We start from the raw sequence: 23331 nt of genomic DNA, 5'->3' as shown, positions 1-23331 counted from the left end.
AAAAACACTCTCTTAAAATATTCATAATTATTCGATTCTTGTGACCATGAATAATGAATTGAATTCATTGTGGTTTGATTTACTGAAATCTATCTATATAAATAAAACTCTATTTCCTGTTTTTCACTTTGCTTACGCACTGGTGTAGTGTCAGCTGTAAGTTCAGAGAGTATTTTCACACATTTCATGCTCATTGCAACAAGTGCATGTTGCCCAGCCTAAACCCAGCCTGACCTTTCTAGTGTTTGAACATAATATCATTCTTATACGCTCGTTAACACCTGTTGTATTTTTGTTAGTAACATCAACCTGTGCATCTTCATTGTGCATTGTGAAACAAATACGTTTTCACTTGTAAACCTGTAGTTTTAATCCAAGGGTGACATATTGATCTAACAATCATGACGTTACATGTTGGCCAATAGCTGGGAGTTGCACAATGTTGTGAAGAAAGGGTAGACTGTGACAGATAGTGCAGCAGATCAGACAGAAGCTGTATATGTGATCACAATGAAGTTACATGTTGGCTAATAGCTGGACGTTCCATGATGTTGTGAAGAAAGAATAGTGTCCCTCTTATTTTGTATTTTATCTTTAACTTATCAAATGGCATAAATCCATGTTCATCACATAAATCCTTTACTGTCAATAAGCCCTTATCCGCCCAGTGAATAATAACATGGCAAGGGTTTTTATAATAGTGATTGAGCCATAATGGTTCTGCAAGAATGTAATCAATATTGTCAGAATCAGCATTGAACTTTTTGCAATAATTGTTCCATGCTTTTAAAACATCTTTCCAATAAAGGTTTTCAATGTTGAGTATTTTGTCAATATTTGCTCCATACTTGAAGATATCATTATAAGGTATATTACAAGGATTATTGTCGGATGATTGTTTACAGTAGAGCCTAAGAGTGGATAATTTTAGAGCTTCAATAAATATTTTTATATCTACCATACCCAGTCCCCCTTCAGTCTTTAATCTTTTCATTGTGGTTCTTTTTATTTTATCATTTTTATCATTCCAAATGAATTTGAAAAATATCTTTTCAAGGGATTTAATAAAGTCATCTGGAGGATTGGGCAATGAACTGAAAATATGTACTAATTTTGAAAGGGCTAATGTTTTTATGACAGTGATTTTTCCTATCAATGTCGAATGTCTTTTCTCCATACTGCTAATAATCTGTTTATTTCTTCCAGTCTTTTCTTGTATTAATCACCCATAGATCAGCAAGGTTAGGGGTAAATTTGATTCCCAGAACATCAAACTCTCCATTATACCATTCAATTTTCAAACTTTTACATAATATTTCTTCACTGCCTGCCTTTGAGCCAATCCAGATAGCTTTAGTCTTATCTATATTTATTTTCAGACCTGACATCTTATAAAAAGTATTGATTGTTTCAATAGCTGCATAAAGTCTCTCATCTATACCATCAAGAAATAATTCGGTATCATCAGCATATTGGCCTAACTTGTATTCTTTATCATCAATAACAATGCCTTTAATTTTATCATTATTTCTTATCATACATCCCAAGATTTCAGCTACTAAGAGGAATAAATATGGTGATAAGGGATCTACAATAAAGTCTACAACCCCTTTCATTTACAAAAAAGTCAGATAAGTGGCCGTTTTGTATCACGCAAGAAGTTGTGTGATATGTTAGTAGATTAATCCAGCGTATTATTTGTGGACCAAATCCAAACTTCTTAATGACTGAATTGATGAAATCTTTTGAAACTGTGTCAAAAGCTTTTTAAATATCAATTAGAATAAGTAATCCTGGCATATTTCTTTTTTTCGTTTCAAACATGATGTCATATAATAATCTTGTATTTTCACTAATAGTTCTACCTGGAATAAAACCTGTTTGGTTTTCATGTATAAGTAAATCTAAAGTCTTTTTTACACGGTTTGTTATACATGCACTAAGTATTTTATACAGGATGAGATAACTAATGTAGCAGATCAGGCAGAATGTGTATATATATGTGATCATCATGAGGTTACATGTTGGCCAATAGCACAATGTTATGAAGAAAGGGAAGACTGTGATAACTAATGTAGCAGATCAGGCAGAAGGTGTATATATATGTGATCATCATGAGGTTACATGTTGGCCAATAGCACAATGTTATGAAGAAAGGGAAGACTGTGATAACTAATGTAGCAGATCAGGCAGAATTTGTACATATATGTGATCATCATGAGGTTACATGTTGGCCAATAGCACAATGTTATGAAGAAAGGGAAGACTGTGATAACTAATGTAGCAGATCAGGCAGAAGGTGTATATATATGTGATCATCATGAGGTACATGTTGGCCAATAGCACAATGTTATGAAGAAAGGGTAGACTGTGATAACTAATGTAGCAGATCAGGCAGAAGGTGTATATATATATGTTATCATCATGAGGTTACATGTTGGCCAGTTTTATTATTGGCAGTGAGCAAGGAAGCCAGATGCCTTTACAAAGTGTCATCGGTGCCCATAATCCTTCATTTCGATTGGGCTGTCCAAGTTTGCTCTTGATTCAAGTGATCTTTGCTTAGATGGCTATTGTATCCAATTTCTGATTTTAATGAGACTGTGTTGGTACAGACCAGAACATCTTTACGACAGATATTAGTTTAAACATATTTTATTCACAATGTGAAAAGGATCGGGGACAAGTTCTTTCAACTTATTAAACCCCTCTCCGAAGATATTTACAATAAATAATTACATCACAAGCAATTATTAGAAACAGAGACATAGATAGACTGAAAGATAACAGGGGCAAATGCTATAATACAAAAGGTGTATACAGAGAAGACTACTGGAATCGTTTAGATTTGCATATATATTGATGTACATTTTTTAATATAATTTCATTTTTTGATTTGTCAGATCTGCAATGCCGTTTAAAATAACAGATAATGTAATCACAGAATTACTACCACATACATCTTGAATAGCTTGAAGCATGATCTTTCTATGTTGATTGTGTAAAGAACATTCTAAGAAATAGTGATGAGCATTTTCGCATGGGTTTCCACATGCGCAGGATGGATAAGTGATTAGCCCTACTCTGTACAGATCGTAACTTAATCTACTAGCTTCATGACGTAGTTGAGTATGTAATATGTTAAATTTTCTAATACCGTAAGAACAGTACAGTGGAGCTGAGTTATATGATGTTATTATGCTCGATTTAAACTTTGATAGTGAAGTACAATTTCTTACATCTGTAGGTAGATTGTTCCACAATCTTATAGTTGATTGGAAGAACGACTCATGAGAATGTTTTATTCTTGTTCTTGGCAAGCAGATATTGCCTGAATTTCTTAGACTATATTGACTCCTGGAGCCAACGTTCTGAGGAATTATTTCTTTTAGGTAGATTGGACTTTTGTTGTTTTGAATATTGTAGAACAAAGACAATTTTCTTATTCTTCTACGCTTTGATAGTGCTTCCATGCCTCTTTCATAATATAGTGAATTAAAAGAAGAATATTTGGAAGGTCCTGTAATAATTCTTGCAGCTTCCATCTGGAGCCTTTCCAATTTTAAACTTAGTTCTTTTCCGCAGCCATCCCAGACTTCTCATGCGTACTCAAAGTGTGGTCTTATAAAAACTGTAGTAAATCTTTAGGAGTGTATTTCTGTTAAGAATATATTTAAGTTTTCTCATTGAGTAAATCATTTTAGAGGTTTTGGAAACAATATTAGATACATGGGAGGACCATTTGCCGTTCGATAAAAGTATTATCCCCAAATGTTTATGATGTTCTACCGTTTTAACAATCTTATCGTCAAATAGTAAGTTAATCGAGCAAATATCATCTTTAAGTGAGAAAAGTACTGATTCTGTCTTATCTGGGTTGTATGATATCAACCACTTGTTTGCCCAGTCGTTTAACCTTCTGAGATTTATGTTTATTGAGGTTTCTATTCTGTTAAGATTTCCAGAAGCCTTGCCTAATGATGTGTCATCTGCAAATAGTCGCGTTATGCAATCTAAGTCATCAGCAATATCATTTACATAAACAATGAATAAAAACGGACCCAACACTGATCCTTGTGGGACGCCAGCTTGGAGTAACCTTGGTTTAGACAGGGCTCCATTATGAAAGACCTTTTGATAGCGATTACATATGTAATTCCATAACCACTCTAACAATCTACCTTTAATACCATACATTTCCAATTTATGTATAAGCCCTCCCTGCCAAACACGATCAAAAGCCTTCGAAACATCACAAAAGACCATACAATATTGGTCCTTATCATCTAGAGCTTGGCATATTTGATGATATATTTCAATTAATTGATGGACAGGTGAACTCCCAGCTTGAAAACCAGCTTGGTATTTGTACAATAACTTGTTCTCGTTGAAATAGTTAGATATATGCTTGAATACAGCTCTCTCAAACAGTTTACCGACACAACTTATTAGAGATATCGGTCTGTAGTTTGATACTTTAGTTTTGTCACCTTTCTTGAATACAGGCATTACATGTGCTAATTTCCATTCTGATGGATACACCTCTTATCGTAATGACAATTAAAAAAGCAAACATAATGGCGCACTTATTGAATGAGCAGTTTCTTTTAAAAGCTTATGACTTATTCTGTCACGACAGATATTCATGGACATGTCTTCAGCTCATACCTCCTTTGGTTGTGTCTCAGCATAATACATGGTTATCTGTGACATTCGGCACGCATACCATACTTGCAAAGTGATTCCAAATTCCTTGTGAAGGTGCGTAGCTGCTGATATACCGTAAATCATCCTCGAGTGTCTAGAGGAATATATCCATCATAATAAATTCTTTGGACCCATTTGCCTCGGTTACCTTGTTTTAGAATCAATATCACCAACTCCATCTCCATGTCTCTATATATCGAACATAGCATAGACTTTGCATCATTCCTAAGAGTAATTTGACGGGAATTGCCATTTAGGATAAACATAGTGTGAGCGTTAGGCTTTAAAGAAAATAATTAAGAACTATTATTATTTCGTTATATACTTCTGAGTTTCCAACACAGTATGTTTATCGTCATTCTACCATAACCGTGTTATTAAGATTTAAAAAAAATATAACACGATTATATACCTCTGAATGACTTTAAATAACCAGTCACAATCCAGTATGCAGAGATGCCAACCCTCCTGAATTTATCGGAATCATCCCGAAAAATGCTTGCCGATTCCGCCATTCTGAAAAAGCCAAATTCATTCCGATTTTATTTTCAAAATATAACAAAGATATAGATAGTCTTACTTACTGGAGGGCTAGGATTATCTTTGACTATAAATAATGATAATTATATAAATATAACACTTTATTTATAGAAGTTGTATGTTTACACATATAAAGTAATCCCGAATTCGAAGTTGACTAGGCTGCCTGATAAATTCCAGGCACTCTTTTTTTTATTCACTTAACAAACACTGCTGCCGAGTACTGGAAACCGATTTGAGTTGTTTAAGGATCGCTGTGTTTAATGGCATTGAAAAGTTTCGTTCCTTAAGTCCAACCCGTTTTCTCATCATTGATGGTGCAAAAAGTGTCATTCATTAGCATATCCAAATGCCGTCCGCAACCATTGCCACACTGATAAAAGTTAATAGTGCAACATATACAGGTGAGCTGTTTTTTATTTGCGTAAACAGCAATCATAGGATTTTTATTAGTTTTTTGTCTCCGAAAAGACAATTTATAGTGATCCCTAATTTGTTGGGGAAAATTTTTTTTTTCTATCCTAGGGATCTCAGATTCCTAATTGCACCAATTTGGGATAGCCATATCTGAGTATGTACTGAAGTCATGGTAGAATTTGCATTGGGCTATTTCGATTCTGCCTCTAAACAAAGCAATGGTGGCGAAATGGGTGCGAGGTTTTAAGTCAAACAGAACAATGTCAACTATTCACATTATTATGGTTATGCATTATTACCTAGAACAATGATAGACTGTAAATCATGAAACTAATTCCAAGAGTCAGCTGTACACATTATTATAGTTCTGCATTATTACCTAGAACAATGATAGACTGTAAAATCATGAAACTAATTCCAAGAGTCAGCTGTACACATTATTATAGTTCTGCATTATTACCTAGAACAATGATAGACTGTAAATCATGAAACTAATTCCAAGAATCAGCTGTACACATTATTATAGTTATGCATTATTACCTAGAACAATGATAGACTGTAAATCATGAAACTAATTCCAAGAGTCAGCTGTACACATTATTATAGTTATGCATTATTACCTAAAACAATGATAGACTGTAAATCATGAAACTAATTCCAAGAGTCAGCTGTACACATTATTATGGTTATGCATTATTACCTAGAACAATGGTAGACTGTAAATCATGAAACTAATTCCAAGAGTCAGGTATACACATTATTATAGTTATGCATTATTATCTAGAACAATGGTAAACTGTAACTCATGAAACTAATTCCAAGTGTCAGTTGTTCACATTATCATAGTTATGCATTATTACCTAGAACAATGATAACCTGTAAATCTGGAATATACTGTCAAGTTTTAGCTGACCATGTTAGTTTAGTTATAATCATATTCATTTGATCTTCAGTAACCCATGCTTGTAAGAGGCGACTAACGGGATCGGGTGGTCAGACTCGCTGACTTGGTTGACACATGTCATCGTATCCCAATTGCATAGATCGATGCTGATACTGTTGATCACTGGACTGTATGATCCAGATTCGATTATTTACAGACTGCCGCCATATAGTTGGAATATTGTTGAGTGTAGCCTGAAACTAAACTCACTCACTCACACTCACACAAATATTTTATCTTGACTGAAATATATCTACCTGTAACAAAAATCCAAAGACACACAATTCTCCTCGACCTCCCTTAATATTGAAAACTTTGTCCATAATACTTACATAATGCTTCCATGATGCATTGTTTCCATGTGTTACAGGTAGTTGCAAGGACTTTGTGACCGGAACCAACTTCCTGGTGTACTGCAGCCACTTCCTGTCAGCATGGGTGAGTGAGGCATTTCTGAAGAATTTCCAACCTGACCCAAACAAACATTTGTGTTTGGAAGTCCCTTGGGCTTTGTAGCAAGGGCATCGTATACAGGCATTGTTTCAGGGAGATCGGATGATGGCATTACTTCATATAATTTAAATGCAGGCATTATTTCTAGACGGTTGTATGCGGATATTTTACACAGAGGTTGTTTGCGGGCATTGTGTCCAGGAGATTGTATGCATCATTAATCAGGCAGGGATTGCCTTAGGCTCCAGAATATTGGAGTCAGCTTGACTCCCTCTCTGTCCTCAAAGGAGTCGTGTGCATATAATAAGGCATAATGTTTTTAAAAAAATGTGTTTTTATTCGAAAAATAGAAGATTCAGAAGATTAATAATTAATTATATCCATGTCAGTATGTTATTGCACATAGAGGTCTTCAAATTGAAATTAAGATGAAGTCAATTTGTATTAATAAATTAAAGCATTCCATTCGGTTGGCATTTGTTTAGGGAGATCGTATGTGGGCCTTTGGTGTTGGCCTGTTCCTGATCAAGATTTCACCAGAATCCCTTCAGTTGACTGCATCATATGGGCTGGCTTCAGGACTTTCTGTTCTCTTACTGGGGGCCCTGATAGGAGACTGGGTAGACAAGACACCACGACTCAAAGGTGAGGTTCTCCCTAGGTAAAAATATACACGAGGTAGACAAGACACCACGACTCAAAGTTAAGGTTCAACCTAGATAGACAACATGTCATGACTCCGAGGTGAGGTTCATCCTAGGTAAACAACACACCACAACTCAAAGGTTAGATTCTTCCTAGATAGACAACATACCACGACTCAAAGGTGAGGTTCTTCTATGGTAGACAACACAACACGACTCAAAGATGACGTTCATCTTTGGTAAATGGCACATGTTCAAAACACAACTCTGTTATCATCCCAGCCAGTGGATAATCCTTCACATCAAGCTAAAATATTGTTCCAAGCTGCATTAATCCAATCTGTGTGTCTATTCCAGCTGCGCAGCTGTCCCTGGTGCTGCAGAATCTGTTTGTGGCTCTGTGTGCGGGGGTCGTGTACGTCAACCTCACCTACCACGAGGACTTTATCACCATGTGGAGCGGGTGGCTGCAGAAGCTGGGGTCAGCGGTCATCATCATCCTGGCTATCTTGGCCAACCTGTCTAGTGTTGCTCGGGTGATCGCCGTCGAGAAAGACTGGGTAGTTGAGATCTGTGGCAAGGATAAAGACATGCTAGCAAGTAAGTAGTCAGACTAGAGCGCAAGGGCGTGGAGTCATCCCATAGCTGACATCTTTAGCTTGCTGACAGGGTTATCCTCTTTGGTCATGTGGTCAATGCGCAAAACTTCAGATCAGAAGGTCCATGGTTCGAATACCAGCCCAGGACTCATAAATTGTACGCCCACTACACTAGCAAAAACTGATTAGTTTGGCATCATTTCATGAATTATGTCCCTTAGCTGTATCAGGATCAGCTGTGTTTGTCAGTAATAAGGAATTATCTAACACATATTCCTCAGTCTGTTGGGACAACAGTCTCATCATTGTGAGATCGTTTGCTCTTTTGAGATGCTTCTCTACATGAAGATTTGAGGACATTTCCACAGAAGGTCCCTAATCCTATGCCTTTTTACAGAGAAGATCAAATGGTGGACCACTAAGAAAAGTCTACATTATACACCAATTGATACCCATAATCTATTAATCTTAGGGAGATCCAAGATTGTCCAAGATTGTGTATTTAATCTATGTGCTATTTCTCAATCATAGAAATGACTGCTACATTGAGAAGAATTGACCTTGCAACACAGATTTTGGCTCCAATTGCAACCGGCCAGATAATGTATTTCACGGAGATGAGGATTGGTGCCGTGTTCATCGGAGGCTGGAATGTCGTAACAGTGTTCCTAGAGTACTACCTTATGTGGAAGGTCTACAACACGGTGCCGTCTCTGTGCAAGAAGAAATACTGGACGAAAAGTGACAGTAAGTCCCACTATATTTCAGAAAATTACTAATTTTTCCTTATCCTGACTGATTCGTTATTGCTTATCTCCCTTTTCTTCCGAGATGTTGTGGAAACCTCTGTCCTATTGTTCCCTAGTGAACAGTCTAAAATTAGTTCACCTGAACTGGGCCTCTTCCCTTCCCGCGCCAGCATCCCACGTGAATATAGGCTGCTTGTCACTTTCTCCATTTTCGCCCACTTACAACCACTAACGATACAGTATCTAGGAACCCTCAAACTAAAACTAACAGAAGCCATCGACTCACTGTTAAAGAAGAAAGCCATATAGATTATTCAGTCAGACAAGGTAGTCCCAGGGTTTTACTCACTGAACTTCCTGGTGCCAAAGAATAACTCCACAGAAAAGTTCGTCTAATATACAACATGAAGAAGTTCAATCTAGACTACCTGCTTAAACCCAAGAAGTTCAAGATTCTGCACCTTCTGGACTTAAGACGTTTCATAAAGCCCGACGACTTCTTGGCGAGCATAGATCTGCAGGATGCATAGCTTCACATCCCCATCAATCCAGACTCGCGAAAGTACCTGCAGTTCATATACAAGGCTCAACACTACCAATGGAAAGTCCTGTCCTTTGGAATATCTTCGGCACCATGGTTATTTACTCATGTGACCAAACCCTTCGTGACCTATCTACATCTAAGAGGAATTTGAAAGCGCCTTTTATCTGGACGACGGCATTAAGACTCACCAACTAGCAGATCTACTCAGACAGCTGCTAGACTTTACCATTCGCCTACTAACGCAGCTGGGTTGGTTAGCCAATAGTCTCAAGTCGGAGTTTGAACCATCTCAAGATCTGAAGTTCCTGGGCATCAGGTTTCTGATGGCATATAATCGCATCAGGGTTCCAGAAAATCGATGGCAAAAATCCATGGATGTCTACCGTAAGCAATCACCTCAGTCCTACCGCTCAGAACCTGGCCAAAATAAATCCTCGGCTTACTCACATCACAAGCTCATACGGAAAGAGGCAAACTTCAGCTGAGACCAATCCAGAGGTTCCTAAGACCATATCTAGATCAGCAGGATGTCTTGATATCAATACCTCTACATCTCCAGTGGTGGAAGGAGGAATTGAACATCTGCAAAGGCACCTATTTGCAAGAGACAGCTTACACCGTACATCTGTATATATTGACGCCTTACTTCAAGGCTGGGGAGCACACCTAGGAGCGGAAGTAACGGCGGGAACTTGGTCCGCGCAGGAACAGGATCGCCACATGAACCTGCTAGAGTTCAAGGCAGTCATCTGAGCGATTCAGCACTGGTCTCATCTCCTCAGAAATCAATGCCTGATGATACGAACAGAAAACGCAACTGTAGGCTTCTACTTCAATCTACAAGGCACAACGAGATCGGCTCCACTGAGAGAACTAACCTTTAACGTCTACGAACTCATAGACAGTCTGGACATGGGAGTGAAAACCAGACACATCCCAGGCACAGTCAACATATTAGCAGATGTTCTGTCCAGACCAAGCAAACCATCTCCTATGGAATGTATGCTACACCCAGCGGCCCTTCAACTACTTGTGAAAGAACAGGGATGCTCACTCACAGACCTATTCGCGACAAGGTTCAACAGGCAGATAAAGACCTTCGTCTCACCAGTTCCAGACGCCCTGGTCCTGGGACGGTCTTCGCGACTACGAATTCCCACCTCCAGTCCTACTTCCACGAGTCATAAGGAAGATGACTCAGACAAGGAACATACAACTGGTTTTGGTGTGCATTACGGGCCTGTACGAACGTGGTTCCCAGGCCTCATCAGACTTCTAGGAAAACCAAATCTTCGACTTCCAAATTGGCCGAATCTACTGATCCATCTGCACTCAAAACAGGTTCACACAAACCCCGAAAGCTTCCAGTTACATGCATGTAGCGTATTACGAACTGTCTCACCAAAAGAGGATGCTCTACCAGAGCAGCCAAGGCCGCTACCTTAGCACTTAGACGTTCTACAAGGACTCTTTATGATGACAAGCAGAAGAGTGATCAGTTTGCAGAGCAGAAAGGGTTCGCGGCAACCACGCTACACATCAAGTGGCGGGAATACTTGTGTCGTATGAGAACCACCAGACACCTGAAGAGTTCTACATTATCTACCTACCAATAGTCTGGCAGAAGACTATTCGTGACGGTGTTTGGTCGGAACAGTGCATGGTGTCACTACATTTGCACGGCCAGATGCATTTGGCTGTTCCAATTTGTCGCCTAACGCCCTTAGGCAGTTAAGATGGTATTGTGTCTTGACATAATGATAGCTTATAACGACCACTTTCTTATTATTAAATCATAATTCATGAAATTCAAAATTCACAATGGTAGAACAATTATAATGCGTCATGCCAAATTAGAAAACGAGTGTAATTGTAGTTTTTGAGTAAAGTGACCAAACACCAAGACGAAAAGACTATACCGGCCATCAGTTCAGTTGACACTATGAACACGGGTGTGAAACTTACCAAGGTTCCAGAACTTGTCGCACTGCTGTGATCCTTCAAGCTTGAAGATTAACAGAGGAAGTTTAAGACACCAGCATGAGACTTGAACATAGTCCTTCAATACTTATCCAGCGACGACTATGAGTCATTACAGCAAGCAGACTTTAAGATGCTAACTAAGAAGACACTGTTCCTGCTCGCACTTGCTACAGCGTCCAGAATGTCAGAGATCCATACGATAGACTACAATCGAACCAGATTCGACACGGGCGATGATCCAGTAGTTCATCTCAGGCTCAGATGGGACTTTCTCGCGAAGTACAAACTACCAGGACAACAGGATAGACAGTTCCATATCCCGGCATTATCATCCGTCCTTGGATCAGATGACACACAGGACCTGTCCTTATGCCCAGTCAGAGCATTGAATATCTATCTGCAGATAACTACTGTGAGAAGGAGAAGGTTCAAGAGACTCTTCATCCTGTTATCAACCGCCGCAGCAACAGAAGCCTCCAGAACAATATCCTTCTGGCTGAGAGCAGTAATACTGAGGACATACAGAGCAGCAGGACTGGATCCAACCTAGAACCTCTAACCCCCATGAAGTGAGAGCCATGGCATCCACGCTAGCCCTACACGGCAACTGCTCCATCTCATCTATCACGGAAGGATGCTTCTGGAGATCAGACTGTCTTCACGAACCATTATCTGAGGGCCATTGCCACAGAAATGTATCCGGTATCCATCATTTTGGCCCAATGGTAGTGGCACAGCAGTTGACAGTCCTGGCTAGACGATAATGACTCACCCATAATCACGTAGACTCAGAGACGTCAGGTTACTGTTCCATACCCACCGACAGAGAGTCCATGCTCCCCTGCTTTACAAGATAAAGCAGCGCATGAGTGATACGATTCAGTTAAGAGTACGCCCTCTTCTTAAGATATGGATCAAACTGAGATAAGCGGGAATCCAATTCTTTGCGAATCTTAAAAATCCACGAAATCTTATGTTCCACTCTTTTTTTAATAAAGAGAAGTTGGTTCCCCATTACAGAATGCAGCGTCAGAAGAGTTCGGATAGGAGTTCCCAGGGGATGGATCGAACACTTTTAAGAATCCAAACAAGTGGCTGACCCACCACCTATTCCGTTGGATTCAAGCAATAACGTATGAGTCAGGATAAGGAAAAATATGTAATTTTTTATAAAATTGAAACTTTATACTTATCCCTACTCATAGTCGAAAGGGCATCCCAACCGTCCATGCTCTCCACTATTTGACTTCGGTCGTAAAAATAGCTGGGCGCTATAATGGAGAGAGTGACAAGCAGCCTATGGTCACGTGGGACGCTGGCGCGGGAAGGGAAGAGGCCCAGTTGGGGTGAACTATATTTTAACTGTTCACTTGGGAATAACAGGACAGGGGTTTCCACTACACCTCGGAAGAAAAAGGAGATAAGCAATCACGTATGAGTCAGGATAAGTATAAAATATCATTTTTTTAATAAAAATTACATATTGTAAATGAAGATGTTTTGCCAATATTGTGATACAGTGAACAGTTTGCCCCCAATGCGTAATTCTCAACTTTCCAGTTTTCATTCACCAGATGTATTGACATAGCACATAGTTATTATTATTGTTGAAGAAGCAGGTCGCAATTGGCTGAGCATAAAGAATTGACAAATCAAGAGGCTTGGTGTATTATCAGACAATTTATGAGTCTAATCCCGGACTGAACTGATATATATAACAACTGAATCCAAAATCGACTGATGGTAAATATCGCGGTACAATACAATGAGGACTGCAGTATACCGTGGTAGTTGTAATGACATGCATTAATCAGGTCACCGCGCCTAACCATCCCATACCCTTTATCTCCTCTTTCAAATGACCTCTGGAGACATCTGGCACACACCACCTGATTTTTGAAAATTTTCTAAGAAACACTGCACATGCTTAGAACCTAGTGATATTGTGTATAGGTTGAATATCCATGTTGGATTGAAGAAAATCAACGACATACGCTATGAACCTTTAGTGTATTTCTCACAAGAACTGGAATAATGAAGGTAACATTCAGTCTAGAAAAAATGAAAATATGTAATGCTTCCTGCAGAAATCTTATGATTCACAAGTTATATATCCATTCTCAGACACATGGCTTCATCTGATGAAACCACGATTTTGTCCTTTTCAGAAGCAAAAGCAGTTTCCTCGGAAGAGGAAGTTCCTGTTCCGAATGAGGCAAACACTGATCTGCCTGTAGATGGCACTGATGATCAAACAACTGGTAGGGGAGACAACTCTGTACATGCAATATCAGATGCTGTTGAAGATGACCAACCAACATCATCGCCTGAAAAACTTGAAACCAGTGAAAAGTCAAAAGAAACAGAAAATGTTCCTAAGGAAGAAACAGAGGAACCATCGTCCTGCTGTGGAAATTGTCTGCGGAAAATGTTTTCAAGTTTCGTAGTTCTCTACAAAGGGTGGCGAACATACATGACGTATGATGTGGCCAACGCTGGACTTGGATTGGCCTGTCTGTACATGACAGTTCTCGGCTTCGATAATATCACTACAGGTAGGTCTGTCTCACTAGAAGTTGTGCCAGGAACAGTGTTGGAATGCACGAACATGTTATCACTTTGTTAATCATGCAGATCCGGATTAGAATCTTCAGTAACCCATGCTCGTCGTAAGAGGCGGCTAGCAAGATCGGGTAACTTGGTTGGCACGTGTCATCATACCCAATCGTGTAAATCAATGCTCATTATGTTGATCATTGGATTGTCTGGTCCAGACTCGATTATTACTTGATCGCTGTCATAGCTGGAATATTGTGGCGTGTGACATGAAACAACAAACAAATAAAATATCACTTTGTGAACAATTTTTCGGGCTCCATCAATTTTGGGTTTTGGTTTGTAAGGTGCAGGATTAGCATGATTATATGCCCACAAAGCTGGATGAATGGAAATATTTCATTCAGGATATACTTGTTATTTTATTGACAATAACACAGAGGGATTCGTTTATTTTAAATGGCAATTATAGTTAATGCAGCTAGTACATGTAAGATTCAAAATGGAGTAAACTTCTGCTTCCCACACTTCTACATAATGGAGACCCGTGAAGATCCGAGTTAGAAATGGTCTGCAGTAACCCATGCTTGTCGTTAGAGGCAACTAAAGGGTATGGGTAATCAGGTTCGCTGACTTGGTTGACACGTGTCAACCTAATCCCAATTGCGGAGATCGATGCTCATGCTGTTGATCACTGGATGGTCTGGTCCAGACCCAATTATTTACAAATCGCCGCCATATGGCTGTAATATTGCTGAGTGTGGCGTTTAACTAAACTCGCTCACTCTACATAATGGAGGAATGCCGTGACATAAGAAAACATTCAGATGTTGTCGAGATATAGTTTGAATTTGCTGTGATCAAAACCAAACATTCACCTACTCTTTTATTGCAGGCTATGCTTACTCTCAAGGAATATCCGAGTCCGTCCTTGGAGGCTTCCAGGGAGGTGCTGCTGTAATAGGCATAATAGGCACCCTGGCCTACCCAGCACTCCGGAGATGTATAGGCCTGGAGAGGACCGGACTGTTCGCCCTCTCTGCGCAGATCACCTGTTTGACGATGTGTGTCATGTCAGTGTGGATGCCAGGCAGCGTATTCAACCCATATTACTTCTTTGATGACCAAAGCAATCAGACAACCTGTTCTACACGAGCAATGTCTGTCAACAACTCGTTGGCCACAGCGTCTCCAATTCCTGCCATGTCTGTTAGTCCAGGCAACAGCACGACACCTGGTGTTCCGGGCTGTGTGGAGGACACTGGTCCAGAGTCATATCTCTCCATTGGCCTACTCATGGCGGGGATTATCACTGCTAGATTTGGTATGTTCCACTATTTCATGTTTATCGGGATTTGTAATGTTTTACAATGTTAAAAACCACAGTTAAGATAATAATCGCATCACTGAGATAAGTTCCTGTTCCTCTCTGAAAACCCCCCATTAAGTTATCAATCATATGATGCTCTTTTGCCATTTTAGCAATATCATGGCGGGAGACCCAGAAATGGGTTTTTATACATTGTGCTTTTGTTTGGAATTGAACCCATCTCATTCTGTACAAGCTGTGATCATTTTCCTAATGATAGGTGTAGCACTGTTTGTTTTGCGAACATGATCATTCCCAGGAAGTTAATATAAGGTCTATGGCATAGTCTTCCCAGTTGGACCCCAGACCTGCCAGACACTATCCCTCTCTCTACTGGTTTTATTTTTTAGCTATTTTAGTTTCAATATTATACTGAAAATACCTTCTACGATTCTCTGTTTCAGGGTTGTGGGTGGCAGATCTCACTATCACACAACTGTTCATGGAACGGGTGAAAGAACATGAACGTGGGAAAGTGAACGGCGTTCAGAACTCTCTCAACAAGTTCATGGATGTGCTCAAGTTCATTCTTGTCGTTGTACTTCCACAACCGCCTGTGTTTGGTTACTTGGTGATTGTATCGTTCGCTTTTATATGTCTTGGCTTTGGGCTTTATGCGTCTTACTCCAGGCGGGCACGAGGTCATCTTCTACCATTCCACAAGAAATGCATCACAACAGAGGAGGACAATCAGGCAGCTGCAGCTTAAAGTTGCCTTATGTGTACCCAGGTTCACAGAGTAATCTCAGCATTACAACTTAGTCTGTATTTAAGTCAGGGAATCAGCACCTGCTTGAATCCATTGCATTCAAAAAGAGGGGCGTTGGGGTAGCCCAGTGGTTAAAGCATCTGCACATCAAGCCAAAGACCCGGGTTCGATTCCCCACATGGGTACATTCTGTGAAGCCCATTTCTGGTGTCCCCTGTCGTGATATTGTTGGAATATCGCTAAAAGAGGCGTAAAAGCCAATCAGCCATCAGGCAGCTGCAGCTTAAAATTGCCTTACATGTACCTAGGTTCACAGAGTGATCTCAGCATTACAACTGAGTCTGTGTTTAAGTCAGGGAATCAGCACCTGCTTGAACTTATTGCTTTCTCAAAGAAAAACTTCAGGTTCATTCACTTTGACCTCATGATGACCTGACCATTGTAGGTCATGGTCAAGGTCAAATAATGTCTATGGTTTATGGAGGCCAATCAGGCAGGTGCAGCTTAAAGCTGCTCTATAGTTCTCCCAGAAATTATTGAGAAAATCTTTGTTTCCTAATACTGATAATAAAATTTTAAAATACGTGTTACATCATGTAGTAAGCTACTCAATATGGGAGGCAACTCTTGTAGGCTTAAGAATGAACCTTACTACATCAAGAGTTATCTTCCCTGGTGTAGCGGACGGCTTCCTTTGTTGACTTGACAGATTTGACATCAGAAGAGAAAAGAAAGCTGGTTCTAGATGAGTTTGAAAGGGTTGTGACTATAAAGTTAGCTGATAGACATGACATTCCTCTGTCTACAGTACACAGAGCTTTGAAGAATATTCAATCAGGAGTTCGGATTGAAAACAAGACAAGGACAGGGAGACCAAGGAAGTTCAATACTACGGATCGCCGTCAACTTGGTCAGATTGAGAGTAGGGGAAAATTGAAAAGTGTTGAGAATATCAGAAATGAGATGATTAAAAAAGGAAGTGCTCAGAACTGTATTGATACTCTTAGGCAAGAATTACAAAGATTTAACTGGGTGAAAAAGCGCGGAATTCTCTCACCATTGATGAAAGATGCGCAAAACGAAAGATGTTTAAACTGGTGAAGGATTCACAAAAATCAAGATTGGGATAATGTTTTCTTTTCTGATGAAAGTTCTGTCTGGCTTTTTCCGAACCGTGTGATCATTTGGACAAAATAAACCGTGAAACCTATCTACCAATGCACAAAACATAGCTCCAAAGTTCACATATCATCACGTGGAGTGACGCCGTTGTGTATTTTCACTGGAAATCTGACGAAGGAACGATATGTTGACATCTTAAATGATCCCCTCCTTCCAACGGTCCAAACACTGTATGAAGATAATTGGATTTTCTAGCATGATCATGGCCCAAAGCACATTGCGGGCGACACAAAACAGTGGTTGTCGGACGAAAATTTTCGAAAAGTTTTAGACTAGCCCAGCTACAGCATGTTCCTATTATGAATGTGTGGGACTAATGAAGGACAGAAAATAACACAGAATAAACCAAAAAGGACTTAGAAATATTAATGATATGAAAAAAGAGATTGGTCGGATACGATGTAACACGATTTCCTACAAACTTTGATCGGTAGTCTACCCTGTCCCATTCAATCATGTATTGCAGGGCAAGGAGGTCTCACAAAGTACTGAAAAGACACTTAGACTGTAAGAGAATCATAGCTCAATATATTCATTTAAGTAAAACTTCGATTATACTTATATACATGTATTAGATATTTGCCAAAACAACTTTCTCAATATTTCTGGGAATACTATACATGTATCCAGGTCCACAGAGTGATCTAAGATTACAACTTACTCTGTGTATAGGTGAATTAGCACCTGCTCGAGCCCATTGGTTTCAAAAGGAGGGGCGGTGGGGTAGCCCAGTGGTTAAAGTATTCGCACGTCACGCCGAAGACCCGGGTTCGATTCCCCACATGGCCCATTTCTGGTGTCCCCTGTCGTGATATTGCTGGAATATTGCTAACAGTGGCATAAAAGCCAACTCATTCAATCACTCACTCAATCACTTTCTTAAGAAAAACACTTTGATCTCTTAATGACCTTACCGTTGTAGGTCAAGGTCAAATAACGTCTATGGTTTCACTATTTTAAGTTCAGGTTAGAGAATGATCTGCTCTAACTTACTGATTCTTGAAGCAAAACATGCTGATTTATTCAAGAAGCAGAGATCATATATGATTAAATTATTTGAAGTATTTAAGAATGTGTAGTCTCTATATGAAAGGTATAAGGGGAAACGTACTACAGAAAGCTGGATGAACAAAGGATAAAATTTTCATTCATGATTATTTTCACTTACAGGTGAGTTTGTCAAATGTACACACTTCACAAGTCTGATTCGAACAAAAATATGTTTAAAATGAAACTTGATAAGCTTGATAAGCCTTTCAGTCTGTAACATGCTGCCTTTTAGAAATGCCCTGCAGAGAATATCTATAAGTATACAAAAGGGGTTGTTAAACGTAAAGCTATCATAGTTCTGTTCAGTGTGATGAAATTTGACTGTACGCATTTCTGTGGGGTGTAACGTACAAACCTGTCAGCCCTCTACCACAAATAGCTAATTTCAAGGGCCCCTACAGGAATATTGAGGACATAAAAGATCAAATAATGGTGCAGTTTACTGTACTATAACATTTCAGAAATAATAATGGTGATCTACTTTCAGTTGTTGGTGATCTATAGGCCGTTTTTATTTTGTACAGTCAACAGTGATGTAATTTTACGATAGCGTACTAGTTTTAAATGTATATGTGTGATACTCTAGTATTTTTACTGTCCTTCGATGACAGGCTTTTACGTTTTAAATTTATTGATTTTAATATTGATATAAATTAAATTGTTCTCGTCACGATATGGCTGAAATATTGCCGATGTGACTCACTCAGAAATAATAATTACATTTGCTTGTATTTCTTGTCAAGAATTTGGTTCCATGAATATAAATGTGCGTCCCTCTTGATGTAATATTTATATATTTTGTGTGTTCTTGACATACATTTCTACATCATGTAAAACTCTGTAAAGCATTCAGTGCTTGGTTTCTGCAACTTGCAGAACTGTGTCATACAAGCCGACATGAACCTACAGTGCTCACACAGTATGCGCACTGGTGATAATGGTAGCCTAAATATAGAAATTTAAATAGACCTCACAGTCAGTGTTAAGGCAGTCAAAGGTCACTTGAAACTGTCCAATCTTATCCTTGGTCTAGTATCAATTACATGACAAATTGTCCCGAAGGTTTTGTGGAAGCGTACTAAACTAATTAATTAATTAAACATGATAAAATGTATTTTCAAAAATGATACACTGAGGAACTAAATGTGATAACACTTATGGGAAAAACAACCCTTGCTGAACAAATAACCTAATATGTAATTTTTACTGTTAATGCATATCTAGTGATTTAACTAATTTTACTAACCCCGAATATCTACAGTCTAACTATTCAGTGTCCCAAACCAACTGATTCTCACTAATCAAACTCCAAATTTCTAACATCTAACTTTCTTCACGGGCCGAACCTGACTGATCTCTAACACCTGGTTCTGAGCATGTGTCGTCCGCTCACAAGCAATTCTCGTGCACTCAGTGTTTATTGACATTTACCTCCGCGAAGCGACTGCTATTCAATGAATGTTTTAAATTCCATAAACACTATCTGAACGAGATGCATTTGAGCGAACTCGGCCGAACAATGAGATACAAGTCTGATTGTTTGTTGTTTAATGTCGCACTCAGCAATATTCCAGCTATATGACAGCGGTCTGTAAATAATCGAGTCTGGACCAGACAATCCACTGATCAACAGCATGAGCATCGATCTACACAACTGGGATACAATGACATGTGTCAACCAAGTTGAAGACCAATCTAACCCTGATCTTCATGGGTTAAAAAAGTCTTGATGCAAACCTTGTGAAAGTGTTGTATTCATGAAAGTTATTTTAGATATAACATATATTTGAAATAGGTTCATCGTGTATATATATACATGATTCAAAGCACCCCAAGTGATGCTACTTTAGAGAATTTAATTTGTTATTCAAACTTAATTGGACATTGTAAAGGAATGAATACAAATTGAAAATTGACAGAGAACAACTATTCAGCTGAGCAAAGTTATCTTGTGCTGGTTCACGTAGCTTTTATTGACTCCTAAACAATGTGGATCTTCTTGATTCATGAAAGGGTATACAGGGTTTTAAATCCTTGCCAGAAATCCATGTGCAAGATATAAAGGATATATTCTCTAGCTTGGAAATATATTCTCCTGCAAGGATCTCAGTGCTTTATCAACATAGGCTGTTTTAAGTTAAACTTGTGTTTGTTATTTTGCTCAGGCCGTATGTGTGTATACTTACTCTCTTTCACAACCTCTCCTACTCGCTCTGTTACTATCAACACTCTCACTCTGTCACTAGTTCTGTCAGTCCATTACGTATGTTCTTGGTTGTGACAAGGTTGGTATATTGCTGACATTATTGTAAGACCATATCCACTCACTCAGTCACAAGCTCTCTCACTCACTTCCAACTCACTATGAAAAGTTGTCAGTCTTCCAAGCTCTCTATTTGATTTTCTAACCTTTTAACTATTATCTCATTCTTTCACTCTAACCATAGTGGTTGGATAGCCTAGTGGTTAAAGCGTTACCTGGTCACGCCAAGACCCGGGTTTGATTCCCCACATGGGTACAATGTGTGAAGCCCATTTATGGTGTTCCCCGCCATGATATTGCTTAGCAAAGTTCCCTCTCTTAGGCCCACCAGAATCTTCGGCTCAAATCAAGGTTTCACTTGATCATGTTTCTAGGCTTATTTTCACCTTATATGTGCTGGTATGGAAATTGTAAACATCTGGATTACTCCAGGCTATCCTACTTCCACTCCTAGAAGTAGCTGAAATATTCTTCAAAGTGTAAAACCCAAAGTCTTATCACCATAGTAAAAACATGGTCGGAATATATTGATGAGTGTTTATTATGAGCACAGGTTTGGAATTGTATCCACATTTCGCTCAATAGAAGTGAATGTTGTTATATACATGTAATGTCACTGTGTGTTTTCATATTAATGTTTGTAGACATTTTAATACACAGTTACCTTGGTTTGGTGGAAATACTATTATATTTGTGTAGAATATTACTACATAATAATTTAGTGATAACATTATGATGTTTAATGTTTTGTACATACCAGAGTTTATTAATTTCTGTCACAGAATGTGTTGTTTCTCTTAGGGCTTAGCAAGGACCAGAGACAGTAAAGATGCATATAACCAATTGTTATTTAAAACATGTAAGTTCTTTCAGTGTTTAAATTTAATTTTTACATTTCAAATCGCTGAAAGATGTCAATGGCAGTTTCAATCATTTGTTTTCAATTTTCAATTTAATTTTATGTCTTAATGTGTTTTTTGGGTTGTTGTTTTTAATTTGCAGGGTGTCTGTTCTTTGGTTGAATAACTGGGAATATTGTTTACCTGTATTGGAACATAAATTGCACACTGAAAATTCAAAATTTTGGGAGATGCCTTCTTACTAAAATTTGTTCAACCTGGATTTTACATCTTGTAAAACCAATTTCACTCACTCAGTCACCTTAACACAGAATCTCCTGCTCATGAGCTTGAACTTGAACACTGTGTACTGGTGATATGGTTGTTTCTCTTCAAATCATTAGTCTGCCAGAATCTAGATGAATTAAAAAGGGAGACCTACTCAAGTGTAGAATTCTTTTACAAGCCAAGACTGCTTCCTTTTTAAACTTAAGGGTAATCATTGGCTCTGGGGTTAGAATTGTAAAGACGATAACTGTGTTTCTGGGACTGAATGTCAGTCCATTAAATCATGAAAGAACAGGGAAGTTTACTTGATGTATGTCTTTAGCCTTAACTCATACAGTCTAGACTTTAAGTGAAGCCCGGTGTCGAGGGCATGTCTCAGTAGAATGGATGGATTGCCTTGTATGATCCAGGATAGTCAGTATTGCATATGTATATAGACCTGGTTTCTGATGTGGCTGTGCAGAGCATTATGTGATGGTTTTATACAGAAATAAACTATTTTTATATGGTTAGTGTATATTCTTCTTATTCATTTACAATGAAAGGAAACTCAAAACTCTATAGTAGGGATGCCACGATACATCGATACTTTTTCTAAGACGATACAATTATCGATACATTTAAAACTGTATCGATATTTATTTCGAAAGTATGGATATCTTGATACGTACTGATTCATGGAACCTATGTATCGTGACATCCTTTCTCCATAGTTCGTGTAGTGCACGTGCTAAAGAGTATTCGCTTGTCATTTTTAAGTAAACACTGATCTGTAGTCTCTACCATTAAAGGTGTAGTGATGTCAGGTAGTGCTGGTCAAAGCGTTACTTCCCTTGGTTCCACCAAGATCCCTATATCTGGGGTTTTAATCACAAATTCGACCAAAGATGAAATTTGAGTCACTGTTCCAGTGTGTTTGTGTTGTACAATAAACATAACCTCTGCCGCCTTGTGTTTTAGTTATGTCCCTTGGTTGTAGTAGGATCACAGCTCAATTTCAACTCTCATGTTCCCTCCCTTTCGCAAAAGTGTAAAGATCTCCAACAAGTGATCATTTTAAATGTACATCTTAGAATCCAGCAGCTGATGATTGATGTTTTGTCTTATCAGAAATATTGGTTTGATAATAGTAACGGAGCGAGTAGGAGAGGTTTTGAAAGAGAGTTATTACACACATACGGCCTGAGCAAAATAACAAACACAAGTTAAACTTAAAACAACCTATGTTGATAAAGCACTGAGCATCCTTGCAGGAGAGTGTATTTCCAAGCTAGAGAATATAACCTTTACATCTTGCACACAGATTTCTGGCAAGGATTAAAAACCCTGTATACCCTTTGGACATCCTCGATAATCTCCAGGGTATACGTTACGATCACTCTCCACTATACCCTGGATGCATCCACCACTTCGGGCGATGATTTAGTAGTATACACAATGGGGCTACGGGAAATTTAGCCCTTGGGAAGTCCTTAATTAGCCCAGCGGATAAGTGC

General features: G+C 38.8%; 1 protein-coding gene across 1 annotated transcript; it reads left to right on the top strand.

Annotated features, from left to right (window-relative positions):
• The first annotated feature begins 5596 nt into the window (after nucleotides 1–5596).
• On the top strand, nucleotides 5597–16225 carry LOC124281637 (solute carrier family 40 member 1-like). Its single transcript, XM_046717570.1, has 8 exons — nucleotides 5597–5651; nucleotides 6978–7045; nucleotides 7546–7705; nucleotides 8062–8304; nucleotides 8835–9050; nucleotides 13748–14134; nucleotides 15031–15459; nucleotides 15909–16225. The coding sequence occupies exons 1-8, from the start codon at nucleotides 5597–5599 to the stop codon at nucleotides 16211–16213; spliced, it is 1863 nt and encodes a 620-aa protein (XP_046573526.1). The 3' UTR covers nucleotides 16214–16225.
• Nucleotides 16226–23331: the final 7106 nt, after the last annotated feature.

The sequence above is a fragment of the Haliotis rubra genome, unplaced genomic scaffold (genome assembly GCF_003918875.1).
Source record: "Haliotis rubra isolate DU_JTF1 unplaced genomic scaffold, ASM391887v1 Scf287, whole genome shotgun sequence".
NCBI lineage: Eukaryota > Metazoa > Mollusca > Gastropoda > Lepetellida > Haliotidae > Haliotis > Haliotis rubra.
The sequence above is the reverse complement of the archived record's forward strand: the minus strand, read 5'-3'. Positions and strand labels throughout refer to the sequence as shown.

What these genes read in the sequence shown, in the direction of transcription:
- LOC124281637 (XM_046717570.1), top strand. Translation starts at nt 5,597, where the DNA reads ATGCCGTCCGCAACCATTGCCACACTGATAAAAGTTAATAGTGCAACA. An exon ending in CTTCGATAATATCACTACAG is followed by an intron (nt 14,135 to 15,030) that starts GTAGGTCTGTCT and finishes CTTTTATTGCAG; the next exon opens with GCTATGCTTACTCTCAAGGA. An exon ending in GATTATCACTGCTAGATTTG is followed by an intron (nt 15,460 to 15,908) that starts GTATGTTCCACT and finishes TCTCTGTTTCAG; the next exon opens with GGTTGTGGGTGGCAGATCTC.